General features: G+C 39.2%; 1 protein-coding gene across 1 annotated transcript in view; it reads right to left on the bottom strand.

The window, feature by feature from the left end:
• LOC126367798 (TNF receptor-associated factor 4) overlaps positions 1-13,689 on the bottom strand; it is a 125,150-nt gene that overhangs the window by 94,161 nt on the left and 17,300 nt on the right. Inside the window, exon 2 of the mRNA XM_050011546.1 lies at positions 2,542-2,593. Coding sequence (XP_049867503.1) covers positions 2,542-2,593 — 52 coding nt within the window. The remainder of the gene's footprint in view (positions 1-2,541; positions 2,594-13,689) is intronic.

Genomic DNA, 13,689 nt, shown 5'->3' with positions numbered 1-13,689 from the left:
ATTTGAATTTGATAAGATGACCATTTGCAAAAAGGCACAGCATGTTGGATTTTATTTGCCTTCGCAAATGATGGATCCAGGATCTAATTAATATTCCTATATACATTACTCATATATAAAAAGCATATCGAAACCTTCCAGTTACCTACTGTGGATAATTTAACCAATCTGTTGCTATAATATTTCACGCATGCGCATTGAATCCGTAATGGAGGCTACTAAATTGGCCACTCGTTTCAATTTCCAGTTTTATGCTTTATCCTAAATGATGAGTCACGCATTGATTAGTTCCTTATTTTTTTAAACTGTTGTTAGTATATCGTAAAGTTTTTTCTGCAAATTATCGATCGATTAACCGTACCTACCTATAATAGGATAGTTTCCAACTAGTCAAATCAGTTACTTTTTACTTTACGTCAAAACACGAAATTACTACTTATGAATTTGTATGAAAAACCAACCTGTGACGTCATAGAAAAACGCGACAAAATGTCGCAGTTATTATTACATTTTTCTTTAGTAAAATTCATATAAAAGTTAAATAGAATCAAGGAAACCTTTTTGTCACCTTTAGAATTGTATTTAGTACTCAGAATTTCATAATTTATCTTTGAGCTAGGAAATTACCCAATTTCAATGTTTAATGAAAATTTATAAAAAATAGTAATTCTTTCAACATATTCAAACACAAATTAGCTCAGCATATTTCACAAAATAAGTAAATGACTATGTGGTTTTTGTGATGTTTTTCGCGCGGTGGTTTCTGATCTAAGCAGTTATACCTATTGAGCGATACCTATTAAGTATGGCGGTGCGTACGACACTGCATAACTTAGTTATTAAGTTAAATTATAAGTTCTCTTCTCATGTAAGTGACTGTATGTCTTTTTTGAGAATAAAGTATCTTTAAACCGAATGAACTAAAATACTTGGAAATCTAATTAATCTTATTGAAATATATAACGTTATTTTACAACCTACCTATTTGATCATATCAATAGGTACTTTATACGTACATACCATTCCCAGGAGCAATACAAAAACCCCTTTCAAGAAACTCATAGCAATTTTATCGTTAATCATAATTCAGAATGAAGCAACAGTGATCGAAACGCGCCAATCGGAACCAGATCAGATCGCGTACACGCACTCTGCGCCCGCGCAGTTCACACGCGTTTATCTCCAATTCAATTACCCGCGTGTAGACGTGAAATATCCGTTAGAATGTGGGTGATTGACTCATGTCGACTGCTAGATTGGTTTCGCATTTACATTATTAGGTAGGTATAAGCTAAGTAGCTTGACACATTCCAACGATTTTTAAACGCACTCAAATATACATCTCCCTAGCGTTATCCCGTTTTTCACAGGGTCCAATTACCTAAACTGAATATTTGACAGGTCCAGTTTTTTACAGAAGCGACTGCCTGGCTGACCTTCCAAGTCCAATAGGGAAAACCAGACCAATACAAGTTAGGTCACATACCTCCGAAAATGTAAAGGCACTCAAATCTTTAATAAAAAAATATCTGGGGCTTTTTCATTGAAGCTACTCCCATATTATAAACTATCAAATAGCAGCTACAAAGAGTATGTAATCACTGCGTTAGCTTTAACCAGATTTTTTTTAATAATATACTTAGGCTAGAGTTTGACCACTATCTCACCTGATGGAAAGTGATGATGTGGGCTAAGGCAGTGGGTATCACAAAGTCCCTTTACCTAAACCGAAGATGTAATTGGTCCATTTTTTACTGAAGCGACTGCCTGTCTGATCTTCTAGTTTGATTTGGTTGGGTTCTACTATATTTTCATAATTTGTGTAGGTTTTTTAACATAAGTTCTTGCCTCTTGGCAATCCACCCCCAAAATCCGATTCTTTGAGCCCTTTCATACCACCCAAAGTCAAAAACATAATTCACCGCCACATCAATTACACCCTAATTAAATAGGCTCTTAAACTTTATTTATTCATCCCTTTGAAAGAGCTTCTGTTTTACAAGACAATAAAATTCTCATAAAAATCCTTTCGTTTTGGATTCCTTTCGGCGGCAAATTACTTTGTGGGTAACTCCGGCGCGTAGTTGTTATTACAACGCACGCCATCTAGCGGCAGCTGTGTGAACTTCTTTGTACTCGAGCGCACGACCACCCGCGCGGGCGGCACGGCGCGCGGCGCATGCGCAATGTTTACACAGGATTTTGTCGCTTGGTGGTGCGAGTTGTTTGAACAGAAAGTTTGTATGTGCTTACTCTTGTAGTTGGGAAGAGTTGAATTATTTGGTTATAAAAGTGGATAGACAACTCACGCGCAATAGGATAGGATTTTATGGACTTTATGGATTTTATGCCTTTCAGACACCAAAGCTACATACAGAAACTCACGCCTATTTCCCACCGGTGTAAGCAGAGTGTGGATATCCATTTGCTTCAAAGTAAACCGTACCAACTAAACTGGTTTTAAGGACGTTTCCAATTTGGTATTCTTTTTAATAAGTAAAAGTACTTACTTACTTAAAAATAATAAAGGTGTGTCCTTACCTTTGCGTAGTCGACGGGAGAAGCGTTCACAGGACAAGTGAACAATCCCTCGCTGAAAAGAAAAAAAAAGATTAGAGTACATATTATTATCTTACATAGAGTAAGTAAGTATCATTAATGTGCCTAAGGTACCTGCCGCGACAAGTTAAGTCACAAGTCATAACAATACAATAAGAAATTAAGTTTTAAATATACACTTTAAATCTTGATAAAGCTAACAGTGTTAATGTCATTAAAATAACCAGTTTCCGCAATAGAGTTGTGCCACAACAAGAGGTTATTAAATAAACAATTATGAATTAAAGGTTTGATAGCGTCGGCAAAACAATCAGATTCACACGTAACGATATACTGTCGGCATATTAATCAGACGCCATCTTTGAATGATACAGTGGTAAGCACAAGTCGTTGAGATTTTATAAGTAGTATCTTTTAAAACAGTTTTAGTTTTCATCTCGAGCTCCTCCGTGCTTCGGAAGGCACGTTTAGCCGTTGGTCCTGGCTGCATTAGCAGTCGTTAATAACCATCAATCCGCACTGGGCCCGCGTGATGGTTTAAGGCCCGATCTCCCTATCCATCCATAGGGAAGGCCCGTGCCCCAGCAGTGGGGACGTTAATGGGCTGATGATGATGATCTTTTAAAAATAGATAAAGTAAGTACCTTGATGCTGTAAAACAGAACGTCTACTTCAATACAATTTGAGATTGTTTTACAATAGCTTCAGTGTGCGGGACAAATTAGATCTGTCAAAGTACAGAAGCCAGTGTTGAAACTTTCATTAGCATAGTGATATCAGTCGAGATTAGCAGTTCGATTCTTTTCTATCTGGGTGTTACCAGACCAGGGAGGTTAAAAAGACCACACTGAAGCAATTCATTTAAAAAACAATGGTGCTAATTCCTGCAGACGCCATCTAATTTTATTTTAAGTTATACCTGTCATTTTCTTACACGTTGAAAAATAATGGGACGGGTAATCGACAGGCATAAAATTTGTGGAGTACACGTCAATTTTAAGCAGAAATCTAAAACAACCGTCTAAATATTTTACATCAGCTAATAAACCCGATAAAATTAAGAAGACAGCACGACAAACGGAATGCATACCAGCGAGATGCCTATTTTATTCGCACGGGTTATTCATTAATTTACTCATTCTTCCTAAAATTAAGAGCTGTCAATTTTCCGTCCCTTTCCTTTTCGGCGAATAAGAAAATGACAAGAAAGTAAAATTAGGAGGTGTCTGCAGGAATCGGGGCCATTATTGCAATTTGACATTTGCGCAAGTAAAAGTAAGTGTGCAATGCAAACTAATGCCAAATAGCAATATTGCATTTTTAGGTGAATTGGTTCGATCTGGCCCTTTTTTGTACTTGGGACGTATTTATCGTAATTATTTAAATCAATGTTTGCTCGCGCAAACGCAGATATGTAGACTTTTGTTTCCAGTTGCCCTTGCCGATTGTCTTAACAATCTGAAAGTACCTATCCTCAACTATTCTCAAGTCTGTGTTTGCACATTAAGTTATTCACGAAAATATACATAATATACATCGGCGTTTTAAATCGTGAGTAAAGTAAGTAGTAATAACAAAGTTGAGTAGTAAAAAGTAGATTAAGCTAATATAATAGAATAGAATAGACATTGTTTATTATAAAAGGACGCCCACAGAAAAACAAGACAATAACGTCACTAAAGTCACTAATATACCTATATTAAGTAAGTAGTTTTAAGTATATTTGTATCACTTAAAATTTTCACAGAACAATTACAAAAAAGCATAGAATAAGCTCGTCGAAATGATCAGATGGTCGAGATGATGGTGGTGGTGGACTTTATAATAAAATAATGTATAATCCAGCACTTTTGCCGTCACCAGTACAGTGGCAGATATTAATTGAAGAACAAACAACCGGAACAAACTCGCAGACAGTTCGACGTCCGTAAGTCCATTTCTAAAATATTGCACATTTCACGCAACCAGAAATCATTCTTCGCATAAAACCTACGTCATTAAAAGGCTATCAATCAATGGAAAATATTTAACAAAAATGTCGGAGAAATTAGAAGTTTATTAGCATTTTACGCCCAGAAAATATGTGAGATTATTCTCGAACATGTTGGAATGATCCTGTAGTATACTGACTTGTTGTTATCGTTTGGACAAGTGATAGGTACAGTCATGAGCAATATCATGTACCCACTTTAGAACCCTGTCGCACTATCATATTTGACATTTAATGAGACTTACGGTTTCATTTGTCAAAAAAGTTAATATGACATGGTACCAAAGTGTATACATACTTCGTGACCGTACTTTTGACTTTCTGAGAATCTGGTCTTGAATTTGTCCATATACTTATTAAACGAGGGCTACTCTGTACAGCGCCATCTATGTTAATTTTAGGGAACGTAGCATGGAAAGACCCACATAAGTTCAGACCAAGCAGCTCGGAAATACGTTATATATACATACATACATACATAAACAGCCTATATACGTCCCACTGCTGGGCACAGGCCTCCCCTCTATCAACCGGAGGAGGTATGGAGCATACTCCACCACGCTGCTCCAATGCGGGTTGGTGGAGGTGTTTTTACGGCTAATAGCCGGGACCAACAGCTTAACGTGCTCTCCGAAGCACGGAACCATCTTCCTTTTTCGGACAATCAGGTAATTCAAGCCTGAAAAGTCCTTACCAAATAAAGGACAGTCTCACAAAGGGATTTCGACAATGTCCCCATCGGGAATCGAACCCGGACCTCCAGATCGTGAGCCTAACGCTCTAACCACTAGACCATGGAGGCTGTTAAGTAATTCTGCTAACAAACAAGGCAACGACTTGAATCAGACATTCCGTCCAATAGATACGATAGGCTGCAAAAGTCTAATTAGTATCTTGCAACGTAATAAATTAACTGGTTGCACTTAAGACCTGGTTGTCATGTCGTTTCTGTAATAGACCAAAAACACCTACAAAACCTACATTTTATAATTATGACAACAAATGGTTCATAATTTCACCACTGTTTACAAATAATTCGCTGGGCTCAGCAATATCGTGTACCCACTTTAGAACCCTGTCGCACTATCATATTTGACATTTAATGAGACTTACGGTTTCATTTGGCAAAAAAGTTAATGTGACATGGTATCAAAGTGTATACATATTAGTACTCGTGACCGTATATTGAAGATTAACAAGCTAACCACAGAAACGATATCGTATAATCAAAAGGCAACGCTATTAATCTCCTCCCATACTCATTATTCCTCCATTGCTATGCGTAACACGGATATAAACTGTTAGAAGAGAACAGGGCAATTATCTTAATGAGTTTTTAATACGCCCAGACTGCATGTTTCATCTAGATTTCATATTATCATAGCAAATTATGAATAGCAATTAATTTTTGTTGCGGTGTTTGACTGCGTTACCGATTTTGTTAATCTAAGTAAATCACGATTTAAGACGCGATTCTAACTTGGTGTGCTTACACAGATACAATAGATAGATAGAGATAGGTATTTTATCCTCTATCGTGTGGGTTGTGAGGTGGGTTACCAACCTCAGCAACCCTGATGTCAGGATTATTATCGAGCTGCCAAAGGCCCCCGATATGGCTCATGTAACAATTACTCACTTACATCAGTAAGTAATAACCGGGACCAACGGCTTAACGTGCCTTCTGAAGCACGGGTCTTTTTACTTTTTGGACAATCAGGTGATAAGCCTGTAATATCTTAACCTTAACTAGGGATCACAAAGTGTTTTTTGTGATTTGTCCCCACCGGGATTCGAACACGGGACTTCTGGATCGTGAGCACAACGCTCAACCACTGGACCACGGAGGCCGTTAAGAGGATAGAGATATTATAAATGTGTCAGTGTGCTTAGTTTACCGGCTAATGAATAAGTGCGAGCGAAACGGATAGCTCACCCCCTCTGGGTCCTTTTAGGCTGCTAAGTAGTCTTAGCAGCATAAAAGGACCCAGAGGGGGTGAGCTCGGCGGCCGATGCGAATTGGTGCGGGCCGAAGAGTTACCGTTCTATACGTAGTACTAATCTACTAGATCATGGCAATCGCATCGCGCGCGGCTCATATATCGAGGGCTTTGACCAATAGACGCTTCTACGGTAGATATGACGGCTAACGGCTATTGGTCGAAACCCTCAATAGATATAAATAGAGCCGCGCGCGGAGCCATTGCTGTGCCGCGAGGGCAGTATTCTAATAACATAACATCATGCCTACATCTCATCAAGGTAGGCACAGACAATGGTATTCCACTTGGCACGAGGGAAGGCCTGTGCGTAGCAGTGGGTCGTATACTTAATAGGTTACTTATGTTATGTATCATTTCCTTCATAAATGTGTTTCAGTTAGTCTGAATCTGTCCTCGGATTATATCCATCAATATTGATAGCTAACCCACTGCATTTTTTCACCTATATACAATGTTACTTGTAGCAGGCAACAAAAACGTCAAGTTTTTCTCGATACGTCCGTAATTAGACGATAATGCGAAGAAAATTATGGACCGCCTCTGTTAGAGGCGCGTGCGCAGCGGCTACAGTGCAGCGGTTCCCAAAATTTACAAATCTAGGCATATTTATAACACATAGTATAGATTCATTCACTCACGCTTTTATCCCACTGGGGTAAATCATATCTAATTCGATCACACAGCACTCGATCATCTCAAAAATAATTAAAATTATTTCAAATATCGACTTTAGTGACCGGATGTCGATTTATTGACATTCGGGTATGCGAATATGAATATTCGTTACATCACTAATAGAAATACCTTTTTATACAACTTTTTGCGTCCTCGATGGCATGTCTACTTTCAGCCAAAAACGCGGGCATGCTGTAGGTACTCTGCTCGGAAAATAGCTAAAGTACGCATCCACAGCATGCATCCATAGAATATAATAGAATATCCGTTTCCACCGGTGCTATGCTATGTGCACCAATGAATATGATTGGTGAATATCAAACGTATCCGTAGCATCGCAGCATAGAACATCTCTGATGGAAAGGCACCCTAAGAATATCGATTTTGAGCTGACTTCCAGGAAGGCCTTGACGTCGCCTCAACTAAGGGCGAATTCGAGGAGAAGTCCAGTGAACATGGGTGTAGCCAGCTCCTGTCGCCAGTGTACACTTTGAGAACCACTGGACTCCGGAGGTTTTTGTCGCATCTCCTTTCCGGTAGAACATTTTGCTTAATAATCGGTATAATCGATTCAATGGCTCGTGAAGTTTGGCGTAGATTAATTATTGACTGTAACATCGTTATTAAGATCATAATCATCACATCAATCATCCGGTTGCATTCTTAACACGTGTTAAATATAAAAAGTGTCTTGTTTATTGACTTAAACAAAACATGGCGGTGTTTCTTAAGAGTATAAATATCTACCTAGTGTAAAAAATGCGTGTAGCATACTGTTTCCTACAGTAAAACACAATGCCGTGATGAATTGAAGAAGCTAGCTTCAAGAGACCGATCAAGAATTCAAGACGCAGTATATACTTTCTTTCTTTTTTTTCGACGTGACTTAGATTTGCCGCAGATGGCATTAACTACATGGCAGGACAAATGGGGAGTGCTGAAGGCTCTCAACCGGTGCAGTATATACAAATATCATACAATGTTATCAAAAGCCAAAACTTTGTCAATAAAGCAGTAGTTTAAAAAACTTTAGATATCTACTTACTAGAGATGCGTCGAATATTATTCTGGTATTCGGTATATGCGGAAAGAAAAACGCATATTTATAGATATGCGGTTTTTGTAGTGCCGCATATTATATTCGGTTTAATTTCTTTACGTATGAATAGTAAGAAAATAAAGTATTTTGTACAAAAATCAACAATAAAAAATAAAATTATACAGAATTATGAATAGATTAAAAGTCTGTTAGAAAAATAATTGATATAGGTCCGTGATGGGATTTATAATAGAGTCTAAATGCGGAAAACAGAGCCCACTAACTAACTAACCGTGCTGGGATTTGAACCTGCAATCTTAAGCGTTCTTCCCACTGGGCCACCACGGTTACCATAGCAATAGTTACTCTACTGTCAATTAAAATAATAGTCATTTATTATATTATTTATAATAAAAAAATGAAAATTTAATAATTATAATTATTATAATAAATAAAAATAAATAAAATTTAATAATTATATTATAATAATAAATAATATAATTATTAAATTTTCATTTTAGAGGGCGCTATGGTTTTGTACTTTAGAATTTCATATTTAATATTCGTATTTTTTTTTTCTTTTTTTCGATTTGACTTATTGTAGATTTGCCGCAAATGGCATTAATTACTTGGCCGGGGTTCGTCGATTGCCAAACATGGAAACTCTCTGTCCGGAAGTCTATTCCAAAGTGTCATAAAATATATTATTTTTATCTTTTTTCTACAAGTAAGAACTCTATGAAACTAAGTGAGACGACACTTAACCTATTTGAGACATTCCAACTTTATCTTTATGACTTAATTGCTTAACAAAAAGCGGCTCTTAATTAACTTAGCATCGTTGAGCGTCAAGCTCATCCGTAGGTCCCGGGTTCGAATCCTAAAATCACTATGTGATAAGTTTGCTTACGACATTACCGGCTGATCACCCGATTGCCCGAAAGTAAGATGATCCGTACTTTGGAAGGCACGTTATTTAATAAAAATAACCAAGGCACCTGTACGAAAAATAAGTAGGTTTTCGGGAATGAACTGTGAAGGACCAGTTAACCTTATGTAGTTTAAAGTATATAAAGATCTTCACGATTGTAGGCACTCTCTCCAATAAAACATAAAAGAAATGAGCCACTCACCACGTGATCACGGCGCCGCCATATGAAATACCGGCCGGTAGTTGATGTTTGAGACGTATTACACAATGTTTCCTTTTGATTTTGTATATAATAGTTAAAGTACAGTTTCTAGATCAGAGGCACAAGTCCACGAAGAATATTATCAATTATTTCACCACAAAAACAATATTAAAATGCGGAGCACACAGTAGTGGGTGTCACGCGCAAGATGGAGAGTTTTTTTTTTTTTTTAAATGACACCGAGGCTGTGGTTGTCATTGACGTACAGCCTAGTAGCTTGTAGACACATAACTTATATGAAATATTGAAAAAGGAACCAAACAATCGTGTTTCACTTAATACTTAAAGAAAACAATAATTAAATCCTAAACATATTCCCCCCCGCTGCAAAACATAAGGTTTGCAGAGAACATAATACTAATAATTAAATGTAGGCTCGTCCCGTTGAATAGGCAGGGGACAAAGCTTAACAGAAGGTCGCTTCATGGTACCAGACTGAGTCCGTACTGTCGCAACACGGATAACACCATCGGACCCGGGATGAACATCGATAACTCGCCCTAACCGCCATTGCATTGGCCTAAGATCGTCCTCTTTGATTAAAACCAAGTTACCGACAGAAATAACACCCGAACTATTATACCATTTATTTCGTTGCATTAATGAATTAAGATAGTCATGGTACCAACGACGCCAAAAGTCACGATGTAACCGTTGTAAATGATGCCAACGATTGTTCAAATTAAGTTGCGTTTCCGGTATTTCTGGGACTACTGTGAGAGGCTCGAGCGTTAAGAAATGGCCGGGTGTCAAAACAGATAGATCAGTTGGATCGTTACTAACCGCGCATAATGGACGGCTGTTTAACACGGCTTCTACCTGAACAATCAGGGTTTGAAGTTCCTCATAGGTCAAAAGCTGTGAACCTATGACACGATGTAAATGAGTTTTTATGGATTTGACTCCAGCCTCAGCCAAACCTGAGAAATGTGGAGCTGAAGGTGGATGAGTGCTGAAAGAAATGTGCTCAGATTGGGCAGCATTTTCCATAAGAGGAGTTAATTGGCGATAAGCACCAACGAAATTTGTTCCACAATCACTAATAATTTGAGAACAGCGACCTCGGCGTGCAACAAACCGACGGAGGGCTGCTATAAAAGCATCGGAAGACAGATCACATACCACTTCGATATGAATGGCCTTAGTGGCGAAACAGACAAAGATGCACAGGTACATCTTTTCTGAGCGAACACCTCGTTTTCGTTTTCCAACGATGACATTTAAAGGGCCTGCGTAATCGCATCCTACTACTGCGAAGGCCTTTACTCCTGATACTCTGTTGGAAGGGAGAGAAGCCATTATTGGTTGTACACCAGTTGGCTTGACTCGAAAACATCGTATGCATTGGCTTATGCAACTCTTGATGACTTGCCTGGCTGAAAGGACCCAAAATTTTTGATTTAATAAAAATTGAACAGTTTGAGGCCCTGGATGTAAATGCGATTCATGCACATCTTGAATAACAAGCTCTGTTAGCCGCGATTTTTTCGGTAATAATATGGGATGTCTAACATCATAGTCCAAGGGCGCATTTGTCAATCGTCCCCCTACACGCAGAATAGACTGTGAGTCTAGGAAGGGGCAGAGCTTTCTCATAGGCTTTGATAGAGGTTTGTTGCTGTTGAGGTTTTCTATTTCCCCATTGAACGCTCTCTTTTGGGTAAACGATACTAACAACTGTAAGGCAGTTTCCATCTCGCTGGTGATGATGGCACCTCTGGAGCATGGTCGCTTTCGGGCGCGGTTTATAAAACGCTGCACATAGGCCAATACTCGCTGAATTTTCTTAAGAGAAGAAAATCTGAATAGTAAACGTTGGATTACATCTGAATCACGAACTTCAGAGACCAGAACCATTTTCCTTTGCTCCTGTTCGGACAGTAATTTAGCTTGAGATGAAACCTGGACATTAGGCCAAGCTTCTTTCGGTTGTAGTAACCATTCGGGCCCGTGTAACCACAACGGATGCGTTACAAGCTGGTCTGGCAACAGACCGCGGGAGACACAATCTGCCGGGTTCGACTTAGTGTCTACGTGGTTCCACACAGCTTGTGGTAATTTGCGTTGAATGTGACTGACACGATTAGCAATGAACGTCTTCCAACGTAATGGAGAAGAGTGAATCCACGCCAATGTGATCATGGAGTCCGTCCAGGTAAAAATTGCTTCTGGACACATCAGTGGTGACAATGCTTGAATAATGAAGCACAGAAGATCCGTGAGTAATACCGCCGCTGCAAGTTCTAAACGAGGTAGAGTCATTTGTTTCGTGGGAGCAACCTTGGATTTAGCGCTTAAAAGATTAACTTTTACAGTTCCATCAGGAAGTTCATATCGAAGATACACAACCGCTCCATATCCAGCCTGAGATGCGTCTCCAAAGCCGTGAAGATGGTAATTTGTTGCATCCGGATGAGTAACTTGTCGCGGAATTGAAAACTGGGACAGTTGAGGAAGTTGCTGAACATATTTGGCCCATAATTCCAATATTTCAGGAGAAGGTTCTGCATCCCAGTCGGTTCCTAATAGCCATAATTTTTGAATAAGGCACTTTGCAAAGAAAGTAAGTGGTGCAAGAAAGCCCAACGGGTCAAAAATCCGTGCAAGTTCTGACAACATTGTACGCTTCGTACAACGTCTGTTCAACGGTTGAACCTTGTATGTAAAATTATCAGATGTCGGGTCCCATCTCAAGCCCAATACCTTAACGAAATTGTCTTGATCCAAGTCACAAGTCTGGGACCTAGAAAGGCAGTGATCCGAAGGTAGATCTTCTAGAATACGTAGGTCGTTACTAGCCCACTTTCTAAGTTCAAAGCAACCTTTGCGCGAAATGTTAATGAGCTGATTGCGAAGTTCTAGCGCATCATCCAAAGTTTTGGCACCGGCAGCAATGTCATCGACATATATATCGCGGTTCAGAACTTCAGCCGCCTTCGGGTAATTCGATCCCTCATCCTTAACCAACTGTTGTACTACGCGAAGGGCTAAAAATGGTGACGAGGAAACCCCATAAGTCACTGTATTCAGTTCATATTCGGACACAGGTTGAGAAGGATCAAAACGCCATAGTATGCGCTGCAAATGCCGGTGCTTAGGGTTCACCAAAATCTGGCGGTACATTTGCTTGACATCAGTGGTCATAACAATATTATGCAGTCGGAACCTTAAAAGAATAGCCGAAATATCAGTTTGGAGCTTCGGCCCAATTAATTGGTTTTGATTTAACGAATTTCCGTCAGAGTCTGGGTCGGACGCATTAAAAACAACGCGAAGACGAGTCGATGCACTATTTTCGTTGATGACACTGTGGTGAGGTATATAATATGCATCAGATCTATCAGCATCAGATTGAGGTACCTCAGACATGTGACGACGATCTAAGTAATCTTGCATGAAATCAGTATAAGCTTTATACAAATCGGGTTTTTGCAAGAGCCGTTTCTCGCAAGCATAAAATTTTCGAAGTGCCTTATACTTCATATTTTTATATTGAGGGGTATCCATTTTCATGGGTAACTCCACGATGTAACGTCCATCTGTATCTCTGTAGTGCGACTTAGAAAAGTGTTCTTCACAAAGTGTGTCTTCCAGAGATGTAGGTAGTTCACAGGGAACATTTTCTACCTCCCAAAGTTTTTGAAGTGTCATATTCAAAGTGTGGTCATTAATGGCCAATAACACATTAAGTTTAGGTACAGTTTGACAAGGTACGGTTCCCATGAAAACCCAGCCAAAAATAGTGTTGAGGGCCATGGGAGTCGTATCAGTCGATGGAATCGACCCAGGCAATAATATAGAGGGCCAAAGTTCAGCTCCGATCAGAACGTCAATGGACCCAGGTAAGTAATAATTCGGATCAGCAATTGTGATGTCTTTGAATGTCGCCCATGTACTATTATCAATCCGAGAGGAAGGCATATCTCCACATATTCGGGGAACAATCATGGCTTCGAACGTAAGGACTTGCTCACGTCCGCGTCGCGGTCGAATCACACAATTGACCTTGCCAAGGTCCTTGACCTCTTGGTTACTTAAGCCGTAAATTGGAACGTCACTCTTATATTTGGGCAAGCCCAACCGGCGAGCGCAAGAATCAGTCATAAAATGAGCCTGACTACCCGAATCCAGCAGCACTCTTACCTCTTGATAATTACCCCATTTGTCTTTTATTTCTACCCTTGCAGTCGACAACACTACAACCTTGCCAGTGTTAATCGTATTGGTTAA

The sequence above is a fragment of the Pectinophora gossypiella genome, chromosome 6 (genome assembly GCF_024362695.1).
Source record: "Pectinophora gossypiella chromosome 6, ilPecGoss1.1, whole genome shotgun sequence".
Taxonomy (NCBI): Eukaryota; Metazoa; Arthropoda; class Insecta; order Lepidoptera; family Gelechiidae; genus Pectinophora; species Pectinophora gossypiella.
This window is presented reverse-complemented; position numbering and strand designations above follow the sequence as displayed.